The 19,048-nt window shown below is 50.7% G+C and overlaps 1 protein-coding gene across 1 annotated transcript; it reads right to left on the minus strand.

Annotated features, from left to right (window-relative positions):
* Positions 1-19: 19 nt before the first annotated feature.
* STIP1 (stress induced phosphoprotein 1) lies at positions 20-13,193 on the minus strand. Its single transcript, XM_025878665.2, has 14 exons — positions 13,043-13,193; positions 9,700-9,909; positions 9,072-9,213; positions 8,774-8,915; positions 7,915-8,083; positions 6,817-6,943; positions 6,625-6,727; positions 6,223-6,343; positions 5,162-5,258; positions 4,884-5,008; positions 1,615-1,651; positions 1,293-1,396; positions 909-1,081; positions 20-511 (listed from the first exon to the last, which is right to left on the minus strand). The coding sequence occupies exons 1-14, from the start codon at positions 13,049-13,051 to the stop codon at positions 439-441; spliced, it is 1,632 nt and encodes a 543-aa protein (XP_025734450.1). The 5' UTR covers positions 13,052-13,193; the 3' UTR covers positions 20-438.
* Positions 13,194-19,048: the final 5,855 nt, after the last annotated feature.

Raw genomic sequence — 19,048 nt, forward strand, 5'->3', positions numbered from 1 at the left:
AAATCACAAGGACATGACGTATAACCACGCCCGACTGGCTTGTTTTATTGGAGAAGGGCACGTGGAGTTAACAATGTGAAGACAGCTGGGCCCAGAGGATGGGGGGGGAAGTGCCTCCCCTCCCCACACACGCCCACTGCCCCAAATAAAAAATAACCAACTATGGGAGAGCAGCTGAGACGGCAACTGAGGGCGGGGAAGGGAACAGGGAACCCAAGGGCAGCGGAAGAAACCATGCGTGTGCTGGGAGGGCCCAGAGGCAGCGGCGGTGCGAGTAACGCGAATACGAGTCTTTGTATCTTCCACATAGGTCTATATAAATATATAGAGAGAAGTTGTTCACTCTCCCCTGCTCTCCCCTCTGCTCCGCGCTGCTTGCCGCGGTCCCAGCTCCTCTTTCCACATGAGGGCAAAGGGAAGGGGATGATGAGCAAGTCATCACCGAATTGCAATCAGACCCACATCCATCAGCTTCTGGATCTTCTGTGCTATTACAGGATTCTTTAAGTGTCTAATGAACAAAAAGCAAAGTTAATAGACACGAGACTTAACCTAAAAAGGTCTTATTCGCTCTCGGAGCAACCCCAATGCAAACCCCGCGGAAGGCCCCACAGGAGGCGGCCAAGCAGGAGTCCTGGCCTCGGCCCCTGGGCAGTGCCGCGCCGTGCCACCCCGCTCCGCACGAACCCGCGGACACAGCTTGAAGCTGAAGCCGCTCTCCCTGCAAAACCTGTCTTTCCAGCAGACCGCTCAAGCGATCGTGGCAAACACAGCCACGAAGCCATTCCAGCCCCCAAGCTGCGGCCCACCTTTTCAGCTGTAAGCAAAGCCATACACAGTGACCCCCAAAGAGCTTGTGCCGCCTCGCTGCTTGCCTTCCCTCTTCCATCTCCCCCAACTCCACGTACTCGCTGAGCGCCTGGGGGTCCTTCTGCATCTGCTCCAGGATGAGCCGCATGGCCGGGTCGCTCATTATCTGCTGCACCTCGGGGTCGGCCATGGCGCGTCGCTTCACATCTTCAGGGCTGTCGTGGCGGTTGTACTGGGCCATCATACAGCGTTGGTAACCGTCTGCCGCCTCCTGCGTCCCGGCAGAGCCAGAAAGGGGGGCGTGAGCAGCGCCCGGCTCACTGCTTCGGCAGGGCCAAGGTACCAGAGGGAACGGACAAGGGTGGGGGAGACAGACAGAGAAACAGGCAAGAGGGAAGCAGCAGCAGCGAACCGACACTGAGAAGACTCAAAGGAGAAATGCAGGCAGGGGAGAGCCCCCTGGCGGCCGAGAGCAGCCCCACCTTACAGTTGGAGTCCAGGTCTAAGGCCTTCTGGTAGACGTCCATGGCTTTCGTGTAGTCCTTCATCGCCTCCAAGGCGGCTGCTTTCCGGGTGTAGCCTTTGACTGCAGCGAAGTGGGAAAGGTGAGGCGTCATCAGAACGCAGCTCTGAAGGCTGCCACTCCCACCTTCCCACGGGAACCCCAACATCCGTCTGGCCCACGGATGCCAGCTCCCAACGGCCACCGGCCCCGAGACAAGAGGGGGGCGAGCACGTCCTCTCCCACTCTCCATCTCTGCGCTGGTGTCGAGGGACAGGGGGGTACGGCAGGAAAGCACTTACTGAAGGTCGGCTCTAGCTGGATACATTCCTCACAGTCCTGGGAAGGAGAGAGGAGAGACGTGAGGCTTGTTCTTTCAGATTAGCTACTTCACGACAGACCGACCATTTGGAATAACCGGACACTTTGCCCAGACCCGCGACAGTGTCCTCGTCTTGCATCCCGAGCTTCTGTTAATCCGCGCACCTGGGCCCTTTCACAGAAGGCCCAGCAGAGGAGGGAGAAGAGCAAGTCAAGCGAAACCATGAGGGTCGACAAATCCAGACTACAGACCACCCCACAGAAGACAAGTGGCCTGCACTCTTCAAAAAGCTCAGATTATGGAAAAATCCGCAAAAGGTGGGGAAACTTCTAGCTTGAGAAATGGAAGAGGACACGCACACGAACCAGATGAAATGCACGGGCTTCGATCCTGATGGCTTTACCGCGCAGTTTCGGTTAAGTGGGGAAATCTGAAGAGCCCCACAGCACCCAGCCTTAGTTCCACTATTATCAGGTGCTAATGACACTTCAGGAAAAGTGCACTCAGGAGCTAGCTCACAGACGCAGAGGGCCAAACATATCCCACTTCCTTTCACAAATGGTTCGGCAAAAACACGTCCATGCTTATCGCTCAAAGAGGTGGAGGACACACAGGTGTTCGGGTGTTTTTGTTTGAAGTGCCTATGAAATGGAAAATTCTGGGGAAAAAAATGCCATACACTATCATTTCACACCCAGGCCCACTTCCAACTACTCCGGCAAAAAGCTAGCCCAGAAATGGTTCGGTTCCTAGCTGGGGAAGTACCACTCTCCCTCACAGGTGACCACTGATGCTGTTCTTCACTTGGCGAACCGACCTGGCTTTGATGTCACCCTTGTACCACAGGAGTGATGTCCCTAAACCAGACAAGGGCCCAGAAGACAGTGGCATCAACAACTATCACGGACTCAAGGACTGGGGTCGCTGCATAGGTCACATTTTGTTACCTTCCCGTAAGGTGGTCCAGACTTGGGGTGCCTGGGTGGCTCCGTTATAATTGTTAAGCGTCTGCCGTCAGCTCAGGTCATGATTTTGGCGTCCCGGTCTCAGGCACGTATAGCTTCCTGCTCCGTAGGGAGTCTGCTTCTCCCTCTGCCCTTCCCCACGCTCGTTCTCTCTCTCCCCTCTTCTCAAATATATAAATAAATCCTTTTTCAAAAGATTTTATTCATTTGAGAGAGAGAGAGAGAGAGAGAGAGAGCGCGTGCGCACAAGCAGGGGGAGATTTCAGCAGAGGGAGAGGAAGAAGCAGACTCCCCACTGAGCTGGGAGCCCGACAATGGGCTGGAGATCATGACCTGAGGCAAAGGCAAAGGCACACACTTAACCATCTGGGCCACCCAGGTGCCCCTGAAATACATAAATAAAAAGAAATTTTTTTTTTAAAAAGGTAGTCCAGACTTGGACATTTTAGTTATTTATTTTTAAAGATTTCTATTTATTTGACAGAGACACAGCGAGAAAGGGAACACAAGCAGGGGCAGAGGGAGAGAAAGAAGCAGGCTTCCTGCCGCTCAGGGAGCCCCAAGCAGGGCTCGATCCCAGGACCCTGGGGTCTTGACCTGAGCCGAAGGCAGACGCTTAATGACTGAGCCACCCAGGCGCCCCTTGCACAACATTTTAAAAGTCATCTACTCATCAGCAAAGTCATCTAGAGAATGGTTTAAAAATCGCCAATAGAAGCACTGCACAGCTTGTGTTCAAGAGAGCAGTGGGGACTGACTCCCTTCATGGTGCGACAGAACCACACCTGACCACGCCCAATGTGACCGAGAACACCACGCGTGCTAACTGACCTAATCAAAAAGTGAGGGCAGATGGTAAAGCTGCTGTGGGAAACAATACCGCAGTTCCCCCAAAATATGTATGAATAAAGATAATTAAAAAATTAAACCTCGACCTACACAGCGACACAGCACTTCTCCTGAAAAACTGAAGGTGGGACCCCCCCCCCACCATGGACACAGGACCCCAGCCGCCACAAGGGGGGAACCACCAGTGCTGCTGACGGCGAACGGAGGAGGGGGCCAGGAGGACGATGGCGCGTCCGTGTAACCGAACAGCACTCAGCCTTCAAAAGGAAGAGGACAGGGTGCTCAGTGAAATGACCTGACACGAAAGCACACATGCTGGCCAGTTCCACTTACAGAAGGTCCCTAGAGAGGTAACACTCACAGAGACAGAGCTGAACAGTGGCTGCCAGGGGCCGGGGGAGAGGGAACAGGGAGTCAGTGTTTAAAGGGTGCAGTTTCAGTTTGGGAAGATGAAAAGGTTCCGAAGGTGGATGACGGTGAGGGGTGCACACAGTGTGAATGCACTAGAGACCAATGACCTGTACCCTCAGAAGGTCAGAATAATAAAGGGGAAGGGAAGAACAAGAACATCAAGAAAAGAATCTATCATCAGGAAAGATGGAAAAGACGGCAGTTTTTTCTTTTATTTTTTTAAAGATTTTATTTATTTATTTATTTGACAAGGCGAGAGAGCACAAGCAGGGGAATGTTAGAGGGAAAAGGAGAAGCAGGCTCCCCGCCAAGCAGGGAGCCCAATGCGGGGCTCAATCCCAGGACGCTGGGATTGTGACCTGAGCCGAAGGCAGATGCTTAACCATTTGAGCCACTCAGGTGCCCCCGCTTTTCTTTTAAAGATCTGAGAGAGGGGCGCCTGGGTGGCTCAGTCATTAAGTGTCTGCCTTCGGCTCAGGTCGTGATCCTAGGGTCCTGGGATCGAGCCCCACGTCGGGCTCCCTGCTCTGCGGGAAGCCTGCTTCGCCCTCTCCTGCTCCCCCTGCTTGTGTTCCCTCTCTCGCTGTTTCTCTGTCAAATTAAAAAAATAAATAAAAAATAAAGATCTGAGAGAGAGCGCGCGTGCGTGCACAAGTGGCGGGGAGGGCAGAGAGAAAAGCAAACTCCACACTGAGCAGGTAGCCAACTCGGGACTCGATCCCAGGATGGTGGGATCATGACCTGAGCCCGAAGTCAGACGCTTAACTGACTGAGCCACCCAGGCGCCCCCAAGATCCACTTTTCCAAATACTCCCCATCACTAATATAACTCCACGACCCAGGATGGAGCAGACTTCAGTGCTGTATTTTACAAAACTCACATACGCACACCACCACCTTGACTCTAAGATCAAAGTAAGACAATCAAACGGATGTTGATGAAAATGGGCAAAGAAAAAAACCGCATTTCTCACGCACAGGTTCATTACCATAGTGCCTGCTCCACATTCCCAGATCTGCCCACCTTGAGCGCCAGCTGAAACTCCAGGAGTTTGGTGTAACAGGCAGCGCGATTGCTGTACAATTTGGCATCTTTTGGATTCCGTTTGATGGCTTCTGTATAATGCTTCATGGCCTGGGGATAGTCCCCTGGATAAGGGAAAAAGAAACTTTTTTAGAAAGCAAAAAGCCACCCTCCCCCACACCAGGGACTATTTATTTAGCACACAGGCAGCCGAGGCACAGAGGACAGGTCTGGACAACTCTTATCCAAAAACTTCCGTCACCTGAGCTATAACGTACCTTTCTGAAAACATTCATTGCCTTTGTTCTTCTCCTCCAACGCCAAGTCGGGGTTTATATAAGCCAGCCGCTCTTGCTCCTTCAGAATCTTCTCCGCCTAAGAAAAAATAATTCTTTGGATAATCATTTAAACTCTCATCAACATAAATATTGCACTAAAAAAACCCTGATGCAGATTTTGATTTCCAAAAAGTACCGTGATTTTAGTTTTTGTTCAAAGAGCATATAATGCTTGATCTCGGGGTTGTGAGTTCAAGCCCCACATTGGGTGCAGTGATTACTTAAAAAATTACATATTCTTCATTATCAAGGTACACTGTGGGGTGCCTGGGTGGCTCACTGGGTTAAGCGTCCAATTCTTGGTTTCAGCTTAGACTGTGTGTGGAGCCCGCTTAAGATTCTCTCCCTCCCCCCCCGTCGATTCCACCACCCCTCACTCAAAAACAAAAAACAAAAAAGGCAAGCAAGTCCCTGAAGATAATCCATGTGTCAATAACACAATTTCCTAAACAGTCTTGGGGCACCTGGGTGGCTCAGTTGGTTAAGCGTGTAACTTTGCTCAGGTCATGATCCCAGGGCCCTGGGATCGAGCCCTCCGTGGGGCTCCCTGGTTGGCAGGGAGTCTGCTTCTCCCTCTCCCCCTGCCCCTTTTCCCAATTTGTGTGTGCACAAGCACTCTCTCAAATAAAAAAAAAAAAATCTTAAAAAAAAAAAAAAAACAAAACTTTCTGACCAATCTTTTCATGAATAAAATCACCCCCCCCCATAGTTTATGGCAACTGGCATAATACACAACACTTTGGTTATGTAAGGTAAAAAAAAACTTAAGTTACAATAAGAACCATAACACTCCATGCACTGACCCTCAGCAGAAGGTTAAAATCTTGGCTGATAAAGTACAGCAAACAACCTGGGTTATTCCTTATGTGTTATCATGTGACAAGGACATCATGTGAAATGACCAAAAACACTACCTAAAAAAACTCAAGGTTCACTACTAAGCAACTGCAAATATAAGGAATAAGAACTTAAGAAAACATCCCCATTCTTTCCCTACCCACCTGTTGGCATTTCTTGAGCACATCTGGGGTTCGGTGCTCTGCCAAAGACTTGTTATAGAAATGGATGGCATCCTTGTACTTTTCTTCTTTGAAGTAGGAGTTACCAATTCGAGCGTAAGCTCTGACAAAAACAAGCAAAAAAGAATCTGCTAAGGGCAGAGCAGGGACAAGGTCAGCTCCTGCAGAGAAAAAACATCGGCAACTAGGAATAAGGCCCCCATCACTACTGGGACACTATGCCCTCCAAACACTTTTTGTCTCGATGCCTGAGGCCTCCTCTCCAGCCCACTGTTAACAGAGCAGGTGGTGTGGCCAGCAACCCTCCTCCCCATGCAGGAAAATTTAAGTCCTGGACATCGACCCCTCCACACCACTCGAGGTACTGCCGCAGGTCGCGCGTACTTGGCAATCTGTCGATAGTCTTCTCGGTTTTCTCGCCCCACTTCGATGGCCTTCTCACAAAGCTCCCGGCATTTACTGTAGTCGCCCTTCTCGAAGTACACGGCTGCCAGGCAGGACGGTTAAGGAAGAGTCAGCCCTTGTCTCTCCCCAAGACTGCCTGACAATGCACTTACCCCTCGGCCTGGGCCTCACCTGCTTGATTGGTCATGTAAGTCATGTTGGTGGGGTCCAGGTCCTTGGCTCTGTCGTAGTGCTTCAAGGCTGCGTCAAAGTCTTTCTTCTTGTAGGCCTCATTCCCCAGCTCCTTCTCTTTCAGCGCCTAGATGAAGTATGGAAGGAGTACTGAGCAAATCTAACCCTGATGGCAGAGAGAGTAAGAGCTTGGGACCTCCCCCCGGTCCTGTACAGCACGTACGACCAACAGGTCACCATGTCTGCCGGCATCTTCTCAATCAGCTATGGACTGAAAAGTGAGCGGCTGTTGGAATGGAAAATTAAAAACTTTCATCTCCACTTCCTCTGAAGTGCCCCCCTTTCCATCTACTCTCCTGGATTGTCTAAGAAAACAGAGAGCTTCTTTGGACAGGAAATCCCTCTAGCCTGCACCAACCTCCAAGAGGACAGCAGCTCTGTGCCCGGTTTTACTGGGAGAGGCTGCGCCAAGTCAGTTTCTGTCCCTCGGCTTTCTGGGGCCTCAGCTGTCAGGGAACAGCGGCAGGGGGGTGGGGAGAGGATGAGAAGGGGCTGGCCTGGTGGCAGGAGTCTTCAGCATAGCTTGCTACCACCCACATCATCAGGCCCTTTTCCAGCTCTGAGACACCCTGAACAACCAACGCTTACCCATCTGAAGGTGCTAAATTTGGCAACAATCTGCTGTTCCCATTTATAAGAAGGGAAATAGAATCGTGGAAGCACATGCCTCCTACTCTGGAAGACTGTGTTGCTAAGTGGACAACTTTCAACTACACACCACATCCGACCAGAAAACAGGAGCCTAAATGAGATGGGTGTAGACAACATTCCTCTGGATCCCAGCGAGGACACGGAGCACACACAGAACTTTACTGGCCTGCCCCAAAAGCCCCCTGCTGCAAGTCTCTGAGATACACGATTCTCATGATATCGCTTGGCGAGTCAACCTTTTAACATACTGACCGTTCTGATAACAGCAGCACCTGGGTGCTCAGAAACTGTTACAGCCGCCCCGACCCACAGTACTCCTGCCTGATGGGGACTGCCGGCTGACTAGGTTGTTTAGGAATGTGTGACAACAAGGAGGAAAAACAAGACCTGCTTCTTATTCTCTGGAAGATCTTCTTCCATTGGCTCTGGCTTCGTGTCCTTCTTGGGAGGAGGAGGTGGGGGAGGTGTTCCAGCTTCCTCCTCCTCATCCATACTGCCCAGATCGACCCCCAGCAGGACACTGAGAGTAGTCATGATCCGGGGATCTTGCAGTTTCCTAGCATTGTTTAAAAAAAAAAAAAAAGAAAGAAAGAAAAAAGAAAACCACAATTATTCTTCACCACAACTGATTTTAAACCCCCAGTGACCGCTAAATCTCAGATGACTGCATACGAGAGCTCCTCCTCCACAGAAAAACTGCTGGATTCTGCACTATCCACGAGGTACCACCAGGGAATACCCTATCCTTCGACAATCCATCTAAAATGAGGTAACAGCTGTCAGATTTCTTTCTTGAAGACAGAAAATACACAGAGCAATGAGTTATAAGTACACTCCATCTCATCTCAGAAGTCACAGATAGCAATACGCTTAAGAAACACATCTTTAACCTGACGCTCTTCTCAACCACAAGTTTCCACTCCAATGTACCAAGAGACAGCATCTGGTGTGCATGGAAAGGATAGGGTTGGTGCCAGATCAGAATTAGAGTAGAACGTGAAGGGACACGGACACTCAGGAAAGAAAATCCCAAATTATTCTGATGTATGTCCCGTTTGACCCTTCCTAGAAATATAAGCAAACAAGAAACCAACAACTACTACCGCCTGTTAGAGAAAATGCAAACACAGAAACACTGTTGTCTGAATCAGGGACACCCTCCTCCCCCTATGCCCGACCATAAAAATCCCAGGAAGCACAATGTCCACGTCCATTTCCAGAGACGAACCGTTCTGCCTTGACTTACGTGCCCAGGTCGGATGGCTTGTTGCGCAGCTGCTCGATCAGCTCCCGGTAGGTAGGATCAGCGAGCAGCGTCCTTGTCCTGGGATCGCTCTCCAGCTTCTGGTACACATTGGGCATGTTGAAAGGGTTCATGAATTTCCGCTCTGTTCCGAGCAAAGGAAAGCACGTTACTAGAAATCGGTTCCCTTGAGCCATGATGCCCCTGTAGCCTGTAAGCCTGCCATTTAGGCAGGGAGCCTCAAAGGTAACCCCGTTAAAAACAAACCAACCAACCAACCCAACAGTGTATTGGTGTCTACCTGCCAACCGGGCCTCCATATTCTGTAAGCCCTCTTTGAGCTGAGGATTATTTGCTTCATGTTTTAAACCCTCTTCATAGGTTCGCTTGGCTTCTTCAAATCGGTTTAAGAACTCAAGAGCCGCTGCTTTCCGCGAATAGCCCTTAAACCAGCAAAATAGGATACAAAACAAAATAAAGGACATCAAGAGGTAAGTCCAGAAGATGAACTCCAAAGACTCTGTTCTACATTTCATGGGACAAAACGGGTATTCATGCGAAGACCAAAGAATAGGAGGAGGAGCACATGATGCCAAGATTGAGAACGAAGAATCCAGACAAATATCAAAGATGCTCACCCTCCCCACCTCAGTTTATCTTACGACCCAGGCTGTCCGTTTCTTTGGCAGCATTTTCTCTCCCGGCAGTACAAGAAATAAGACCCGTCTCAACAAGGGATGGTATCTCAGACTTGGCGACCTGTACCATCAGTCTGAGGAACATACTCAAGGAGGAGAATGGATGGGTAATCAACTATCTGTCTACAGGGACAGACAACAAGCCGGGCCAGGAGGGCCTAGTATGTAAAAACAGCGTACCAAAAGGCATATCTGTGAAGTCCAAAGAGCCTCAGTGCACCCACAGCTTACCTTGGCCCAGTCAGGCTTTAAGTCGACGGTTTTGCAGCCATCCTCATAAGCCTTCTGGTAGTCACCCTTCTTGGCATAGGCCGCTGAACGGTTGCTGTAGAGCACGTGGTTCTGGGGATCTAACTTAATGGCCTCAGAGTAGCACTGTAGCGCGTCATCAATGTTGCCCGCACTCAGGGCCTTATTGCCCTTCTCTTTTAGCTCATTTACCTGAAGGTGAAAAAAAAGCCAATGTACTTTTTCTCTCCATAACACACTTGCTTGGTCCCAATTTTCTAAGTGGCATTTCTACTTTTCTTCAGTTATCGACAAAGAAGTTATTTTACAAACCAAAAGAGAAATCATTAATGAGTTCATTTACCATCTCCCACACCTTTTGGAACCAACCAGAAAACAGTAAGTAACCAGGAAAAAAAGTCTGACCCTTTGCTCTCCACTAGCTCCAGTGTGAATCAGAATTCCAGCCACTCTTCCAAAAGTTTCTACTTAGGGCTGATGAAGGACACACTCATGAGGTCCTTTTATGGAAAAACAAATTCATTTGCCATTATAATGCCAAGAAGCCCAAACGATAAACCAAACACAGACCGCGCTGCTCCTCACAGAAGAGGGATTCACGAAGGAAGTGAATGGAGTGTGCTTGGACACATGCTCTACAAACCACAGGCTTCACGCCGGCTCCTCTGGGAGCATCAAGATGTTCACCCACGATCAGAGAAGAACCTATTTCCATTCATAGGTGTGGTGACAGGTCACAGCATGGTAGATCACTGCTCTGTTCCTTAGTGAGTAAAGGAGAGCTAGCCCACCCAAATCAGTTTTGCCACATTTAAATATTATACAGAGTATGCAAAAAAATGAAACACTATTTGCGGTTTAATCTCCAATCCTCTCAAATATTCAAAACATGGTACTAATTAGAGGGCTTCTCCTAACCAGGGATGCCCTACAAGAGAGAAAGGGCCACATCTCAAATGCAAACACATTTGGTGAGATCAAGCTTGTCATTCAAGTTACTAAATCATTCTCTCTCTGACTCTATCACCCAGCCTTGACCACCACTGTTAACATACTGATTGCAAGTGATTTTGGAACCCTGAGGCACACCAATCGGGAACTTCCCTCCATTAACCAGAGATGTCAGAGAGACAACCTTGAGAAAGAAAAACTCAAAGAATGGGAGCCTGGGTGGCTCAGTTGGTTAAGCAACTGCCTTCGGCTCAGGTCATGATCCTGGAGTCCTGGGATCGAATCCCGCATCGGACTCCCTGCTCAGCAGGGAGTCTGCTTCTCCCTCTGACTACCCCCTCCTGTGCTATCTCATTCTCTCTCTCAAATAAATAAATAAATAAATCTTAAAAACAAAAACAAAAAACTCAAAGACTGCCAAATCCAGCGAAGGATAAAAAATCTTAGAACTCAGGAAGGAGACCACAAAGCAAAAAGTTAAAAACTCAGCTAGTATCAAGATGCAGCTGAGAACAGCTCCATGAAGTTCTTGCCTATCCTACAAAACATCATTTGCCATTCTCTCCCTCTCAAATAAATAAATAAAATCTTTAAAAAAAAAAAAAAAAACATCATTTGCCAAACAGAGTACTGACCCACAGTAGGTCAGGAAATCAAATCTGTAGGCTGTGACCAGCACTTTAAAGGTAGGATAGAAAATACCAGCCCACAATGCAAATAGCAAGCACTGTTTTGTTAAATGTGTTACACAGTGCTATCTCTGCACTGATTCTAATGTAAAAAGTACATTACACCCTGGGATTTGTTTGAAAGGCACTAAAAAGAAAAGGTGGACACACCAATCTGTCCAACTTGAGTCCAACTTGAATACTTCCGAAAACAGATACAGATCCCCTGTTGAAAATAAAAACCAAATGCAGAGAAGTCACACGTGAATGGGTTCAGCAGTAGATTCGGACACATCTGTAGTTAAAATGCCAGGTGGCCAGCTCACCAGTCATAAACGTTGCAGCCCTGAGTTTAGTCATTCATTCAGTCTCCCTGCACATCCGCTCCACCTAGAATGGGAAGCTCGACTTTAAAAACTTTTTTTCCTATTTTGATCAAAGGGACAAACCCCTTTCTTAAATTTGTAAGTAATGTGCTCCTCACTCCAGAAATCTTTTTCTTGTCTCCACCTTAGCCTATTTAATCCCAGATACAACTTAATTATCCCAAATGAGCAAAAAACTTATTCATCACTCCATCTCCACTCTATTTTTTTTTTAATTTACTAGAGAGGCTCCAGATTTGATCAAAGCAGCAATGGCTGTACCTGAAGAAAGCAACACTAGGCTTTGCAGATCACACCGAAAACAAGGGGCTGGTTTTTTCCCCAGATGAATCACTACACTTCAATGAACAGCTTCCAACTGAATAAAATCTCTCCAGGCCGTTCACAACCTCCAGGCCGCCGAGAATATGATGAAGCCACTTAAACCAACCACCAGCAACTACAAACTCGGTCCCCTAAAAATGCTGAGCCGAGACAAGTAACTTCTTGCTGCTTATCTACATAGCCTAGATTTTCTACAGCAACCAATTCCTCCTTGTGTAATCAGAAACCAACCTTCCAGAAATATCAGTCTTGAGTTACTCTCGAATCACATACACACAAAACGGGGAAGAAAGAAGAAAGGGAGGGGCGGCACATGCATCTGTAAAACACTGGTAGAGATGGAAACCGTTCCAAGGACTTTCGCGGCACCCTCCCTTTCCTGCATCAGGCAAATAAGTCGGCCCGCCGCTCATCAAACCTTCACTAAACGCTCGTCCATCCCGGCCGTCCCCGCTCTCCACATTCCTCCAAGTTAACTGTGGCCAAGTCCCGGGGGGCCTCTCCGTCGGGAATCCCGGCTCTCTCAGCTGGCAAGCCCCCAGTGTGGACCCGGTCCTTCCCGCCTCTACAGAAGCCCCTCGCCCACCTCCATCCCTGCCAGCACCCCCACCACTGTCCCCCCCGGCCCCCTCCGCTGAGCCGAGAGCCACCTCCCGGCAGGCCTCCGGGGCCCAGCCACGGCCTCTCTGCCTGCCGCGGGCCGGACTTCGGCCGAACTGTCGCCGGCCCTCCGGCCCTCCTGGCCGAGCCGGCAGGCGACGGCCGCTGGGTGGACCCGGCGCTCCCCGCGGCCCGGCCTCGCTACACTGCTCACCTCCCGCCCGGTGGGCAGCGGCCCTCACGCCCTCGCCGCCGCCGCCGCTGCTCGGCCGGCCCCAGACCGCCGCCCCGATCGGCGCCCGCGCCGCCCCGCCCCGCCCCGCTCCTCCACCCGCGGCTCGGCCTCGGCCGGTGTCCGAGCGGCCCCGGGGCCTCCGCCCGCCCCTCCCCCTTCACCTGCTCCATAGCCCGGTCCGGAACGCCGTTGAATCGAGTCCGTCCGCTCCGCGTTCCCAACCGCACGCGCCGCCTTCTGGAACCTACTAGAAGCTGCCGGGACCCCCGGATCCCGCCCCTTCCTCGCCTGCTCACTGGTTGCGCTCCCCGAGGGGGCTTTCTGTGCTTCCCTACTATTGGCTTGAAGTCTAGCCCATCATCTTTGCTTCTCTGTCATTGGGCAGTTGAGAGTAATTCCCTCAGCCCTGCCTCCCCCGCGCCTCCGGATTGGACTCCTCCCGGCAAGCCCCGCCCACTACAGGCTCCACGATTGGAGGGAGGGGCGAACTTCTGTGACAGGGATTGGCCGCTTGGTCCGCCAATCGTGGCCGCGCTGGCCGCGCCCATTGGTCCCGTTCTTTCTGGAAATTTCCACCTCTCCCATTGGGCTGACGGACTCCGTGACGGCAGCTCCTTCAGATGAAAAAAAATGTCGATTGGGCGGAGAGTCGCCGCCAGTTTGCGCTGATAGGTTTAAATGGCCGCCCGTCAAAAGGCAGTGTGGGGGCTTCACCTCTGCACTGGTTTATGGGAGTCCAAGAGCACAGTCGCTCTCGGCCGCGGTGGCAGCTTCCCGCCTCCGTGGGTCACGAGTGTGGCCCTGACGACTCGCTCCTCCCCGGCGGCACAGAGCCGCTCGGCGGTCCCAGCCGGTGGGGGTGGCGTCTGGGTGGACCTCGGGAGAGCGCCCTGGCCGGGACGTCCCCAGAGCCCGCTTTCAGGCGCCGAGTGGTCAGAAATAGCGAAGGAGCTGGGGTTTGGGTGGACAGGCCGGAATCTCTCCGTGGCGGGGGCCGTGACTCCCCGAGTCCCCTCGGTGGAAATGCACGTTGTGTGTGACCCGCTCGTGTCCAGGGTTTGGTCGTCCAGGGCCGTGGGAGGTTTCCCATCGTGCAGTCGCGTCTTTAGCGCTCCATGACAGGGAGCTGCCGCCATTAGTGGGAGGTGCAGGGGGGCGGGGAACCAAGACGAGCGAGGTGCTTGCCCACCTGCTGGCGGCGGTGGCGGCCTGGGAGGGCCTCGCCGAGAGGCAGGGCACGTGCGAGAGCACCCGGGGATGCGAAAGGGCTGAGGGCGTGGAGGAGAGAGGCTGGTTTTCCCTCCTGGACCAGTGTGTGTTTCATGGAACAAAGAAGCCGCATGCCAGGTCTGGAGAGGGCTTGGATGAGGGTCTTGGGGCCTGCGGTGGCCTTGCTATCCTCTGCCCAGGGTTTTAAGTGCCCACTCCTTGCCAGTAGCTTGTCTCCACAGCTTCCTCTTCCAGCCCCGCTGTCCCCGATCCTTTGGCAGCACTGCAACCAGAGTCTCTGCGGATCCACATCCCCTGTTTAAAGCTCTTGGAGGCTTTAGATTGGGGCTCAGGGCCGGTCTCATCTGGCAGGCCCACTTATACGGCCTCTTTCCCTGTCCTCCGTCTTCAGCACCAAACTGCAGCCCGCTGACATGTCTGTTCATTAAACTAAGTGGGCTCCTTCCCTCCAGGCCTGCCTACAAACTGTTCCCTCTGCTGGGGTCCTGCTTCCACCAACTCTGCCACGTTAATTTGGTCTTTTCAGGCTGAGATGAACGGTAATGGTTCCTTAATAGTCTACCTCCTAAAAGGATACTAATTTCTGCCCACCTGTTACTTGCTTTTACTCCCCTGTGGGCTGTATGTGTGTCCAGTCACAAATTAAACCGGCAACTTCGGTGTCAGTGCCACATTTTGTTAGGTCCACAGGGGCCTCATGTCCTTTTTCCTTTTTCCTTGTTTTTCAGTGCATTGCACAGCATCTGGCACATAGTAGGTGTTCATTAATCTGTCACGTATGATTGAATGTGTCAGATGCGATTGTGGGCTCTGGAGAAAATGCAGTGAACAAACCCGACAAAAATCACTTGGCACTCATTCTAGTGATGGAGACACATCAAAAAAGTTTATAGGATAGATCTGCCTAAGTGCAGTGGAGAAAAATGAAGCAGAGAAGGGTTAAGGAGTGTTGGGTGAGGGGGATGGTGTTGCAATTTTAATAAGCTGGCCTGGACAAACCTCAGAAGCTAAGATTTGAGAAAAGACCTGAAGAAGTAAGGGAGTGAGATGAATGGAAAATCTGGGGAAGAACCTTGCACTCAGAGGGTGCAAGGACAACAACACATGCAAAGATCCTGGGGTGGGACCTGCAGTGGGGTGGCCAGGATGGTGGGAGCAAGGAGGGAGCGGGAGTGGGGCCAAGAGGAAGCAGGGGCCAGGTCCTGCGGGGCGAGAGGCCAGTGTGTTCATGCCACACGTTTTGAACAGTAAAGGGACATGATCTGACGTAGTTTTAGCAGGACTCTGGCTGCAGTGTAGGTGACCTTTCAGGACATTTGCCGTGTTCCAGGAGAGTGATGACAATGCTGTGGGCCAGAGTGGGAGCGGAGGAGGGCTGAGAACAGTTGGGTTCCAACTTTTGGAGGAGCCAACAGGATCTGTTGATACATTGGTCTCAGAACAGGAAGGAAGGAGGTGATTCCCAGGCTTTTGGCCTCTCTTACTCATCTGCTAAATTAAACCTGTCCACAAGACCTTTCATTTCTCCTTGGCACTGTCTCCAGACCACCACACTTTTGCCAGTCCCACTGCTGCCCCCCAGAGGAGCTCTTCCACCATCTCCCCACAGCTTCTCTCCAGGCTTCTTTCCCACTCTTCCCTCTCTCTCTAACCTGGTTTCATCGTCACTGACATCTTTTATATAGTCCTGCCACGTGTGGCACACTACCCTGGGGGCAGGGACTCAACAGAGAACAAGACAGCTCACAGAGGCAGCTTCTGCTCGCGTGGATCTTGTCTTCTAGTAGGAGAGATAGATGATAGTTACACTCATCAGCTGTGTGACTTCAAGCAACCTGCTCAACCTTTCTGTGTTTCCGTTATTTCCATTTTAAAATGTGGGTGAAACGGTTTTGATGTCAGAGTAGTGAGGATTAAATTGTTTGATATTTGTAATGCTCTTAGGACACTGCTTACCTACAGAGAAAGCACTATATGCATTTGTTAGATAAAAACATACAGAAATGAAAATAAAGAGTGGTGAGTGCTATTTAAAAAAAAAAAAAGGCAAAAGGTAAGGGATAGAGGGGAAGCAGGGAAGCAGGGAAGGAAGAGCTCCAAGAGGTGGGTGGTTGGTGAAGGCCCGTTAGACCTGGAGTGACAAGAAGCCAGCCAAGGACAGGGTTCCAGACAGGACAACAGAAAGTGCAAAGGCCCTGAGGTTAAAACAAGCTTGAAATTTTCAGGGAACCCAAAGAAGGCTCTGCTATGCTCCAGTGTCCTTGCCTATAATTGGGGATGATGAAGTGCCAATGACTCCCCAAGGTTACTATGAGGGTTGAACAAAATCATCCATCTTCAAGTCTCATCAGACCCAAAACATTAAATTTGGAAATCCCCCTCTGAGGAAAGAAAAATACAGATTAAATAAGGTTTGGACCTTCAGAAGGGATGTGAATCAGGGACCCCTAAATCTTAAGCTTACTCAGGGTCACAGTAAAGCCACTCCTGGACATTCAGAAATGTCAGCTCACACTTTTTACCAACTTGGGCTTTTCAAATCTCTTCGTAGACAGCCCTCTGGAGTGGGACAGGGAGGCAGTGACGGCGGCCTGCCAGTGTCCCCTTCCCCAGATCCTGGAACACAAGCAGAGGCACCGCCACAGAAGGTGCCCAGGCCTTGCATTACATGACAGTTCCCGAATGATTCATGCTGCTATTTTGGTGCCTCTGCTCTCAAGGGTGGGGAGCAAGATGGCGGAGGCTGTATTCAGAGTCAATCTGAGGTTGCAGATCCTGGAGCGAATGAGAGACTGAAGGAGTAAACGTGTGTGACCAAATGCTCGGCAGAACAAACTCCCGGTTTTAAAGTTCTCCCTATGTGAGAAAAAGGAAAACAGCTGGAGCTCAGGACACTCAGGGTGGGAGTGTGGAGCATGGATTAGGGAGTGGTGGCAGCCCAGAACTCCGGGGTCTGTGGAATGTGGAATTTTGTGCTGGTAAGAACTTTCGCTTTTGGAGTGGGACTTTAAGACAGCCTGATTTTCCTTCTGCAAGTGATAGCAAAGTTCCCATTCCGGGTTCTGGAAAATTCCTAAAGAATATTTTCATTCCTACTTAACTGAGTGATTCTAACTACCTGCTTTCGTGCTAAGGTAGACTCTAAATCCTGATTTTTTTTTATTTTTTATTTTATTTGTTTTTTTTAAAGATTTTATTTCACAGGGAGAGACACACAGAGAGAGAGGAAACACAAGCAGGGGGAGCGGGAGGGAGAAGCAGGCTTCCTGCCGAGCAGGGAGCCCGATGCGGGGCTCAATCCCAGGACCCTGGGATCATGACCTGAACCGAAGGCAGACGCTTAATGACTGAGCCACCCAGGCGCCCCTCTAAATCCTGATTAGCAGGGAAAGTGTGGGGGTTAATAAAGTGCCATAGTGTTCTGTGCCATTCAGAGAACTTGTACGGAGAGCCAGGCACTGTGCCAGATGCTTCAAGAAATAAAATGATGGTAATTATTACCTGATAATTATTCATTTGAGAGCCCCAGAGCCCAGCCTGGGACCTCACCATCCACACTCCCTCCCAGGGTGATCTCAGTCAGTCTCGTAGCTATAAATACCACCTCAGATGACTCCCACATTTTTACCTTCCGCTCAGATCTTGCTCCCGAGTTCCAGACTTATCCACCCAGCTGTCTCCTTGATGTCTCCACCTGGATGGCTGATGGACTTCCCAATGTGTTCAGATCAGAGCTCCCGATAGTCTCCCCCCAAATTGTTCCTTCCTTGACTTCCTTCCCATCAGTGGCCTCTTTATTCTTGGACTGGTTCAGGCTGAAAACTTTGGAGGTGTCCTTCACCCCTGTCTTTCACAACCATGTCCAGTCTCCCAGCAAATTCTGTCAGCTGGACCCAGACCCACGGACTCTCCAGCCATCTTCTAGCTTTGACTGGGAAACTTTGAGTTGGTAGGCGACCAGAGTTAGAGGGGACAACTTTGCAAGATGCGTGTGAAGACTCCCAGGCTGTGCTCATAGCCCATACCCTATGAGAGGTGCAGGGTTGGGGTGGGGGTGGGAGGAGAGCTTCTTTGTATTCAGGGTACCACTGAGGTGAGCCCAGTGAGGACATTGACAACAGCCATGGTAGTGGATTGGAACTCTTCCTTGGGTTTAGGGCACCACACACTTCCCCCCAATCTGAGATCACCTGGATGAGAATCCTAGTTGTAACTGGGGTAAGATTTCCTCACGGCTGGGTAGGATGGGGGCTTGGAGTCAGAATGAGTTGATCCCGAGGTTCTGGTTCTCAACCTGGCTGATTTTGCCCACAGAGGACATTTGACAGTGTCTGGAGACATTTTCGATGGTCCCAACTTTGAGGCCAGGAATGTTGCTGAACATCCTATAACACACACCCTACAGCTCCCAGCGATTACGTGGTCCCAAATGAGCTGAGGCTGGGAAACCCTGACCTGAGGAAACGTAAAACATCATATTTCTTGCACAACTGAGCTTGGTTGAGGCTTGAGAGTGAAACCTGCTACACGACAGGCAGATTTAAATTGATCATGGGGGCGCCTGGGTGGCTCACTCGGTTAAGCGTCTGCCTTCAGCTCCGGTCATGATCCCAGGGTCCTGGGATTGAGCCTGGCGACGGGCTCAGCGGGGAGCCTGCTTCTCCTTCTCCCCCTGCTGCTCCCCCTGCTTGTGCTCTCTCTCTTTCTCAAATAAATAAAATCTTAAAAAAAAAATTGATCATGGCCTATCCTATGACACGCAATGCTACGAAAAGGCCATCAAGGGACACTCTGGGAAATGAGAGGTAAGTGCACGTTCACTGACACCCTCCCCATTGAAAGGGATCCATGTCCCCTCCCCTTAAATTTGGTGGCCTCTGGGGTTACTTTGGCCAATGGAATACACTGCAAGTGACACTGGACCAGTTTCCAAGCCT

Source organism: Callorhinus ursinus, unplaced genomic scaffold, assembly GCF_003265705.2.
Source record: "Callorhinus ursinus isolate GAN/ISIS: 27379988/994484 unplaced genomic scaffold, GSC_fseal_2.0 scaffold51, whole genome shotgun sequence".
Lineage (NCBI taxonomy): Eukaryota > Metazoa > Chordata > Mammalia > Carnivora > Otariidae > Callorhinus > Callorhinus ursinus.

Bases quoted from the DNA above. Each gene is read 5' to 3' on its own strand.
- STIP1 (XM_025878665.2), bottom strand. The intron at 5,009-5,161 runs GTACGTTATAGC...TCCCTTATCCAG, and splicing joins CAATGAATGTTTTCAGAAAG to GGGACTATCCCCAGGCCATG. The intron at 1,082-1,292 runs GTGGGGCTGCTC...GCCGGGACGCAG, and splicing joins ACCTGGACTCCAACTGTAAG to GAGGCGGCAGACGGTTACCA.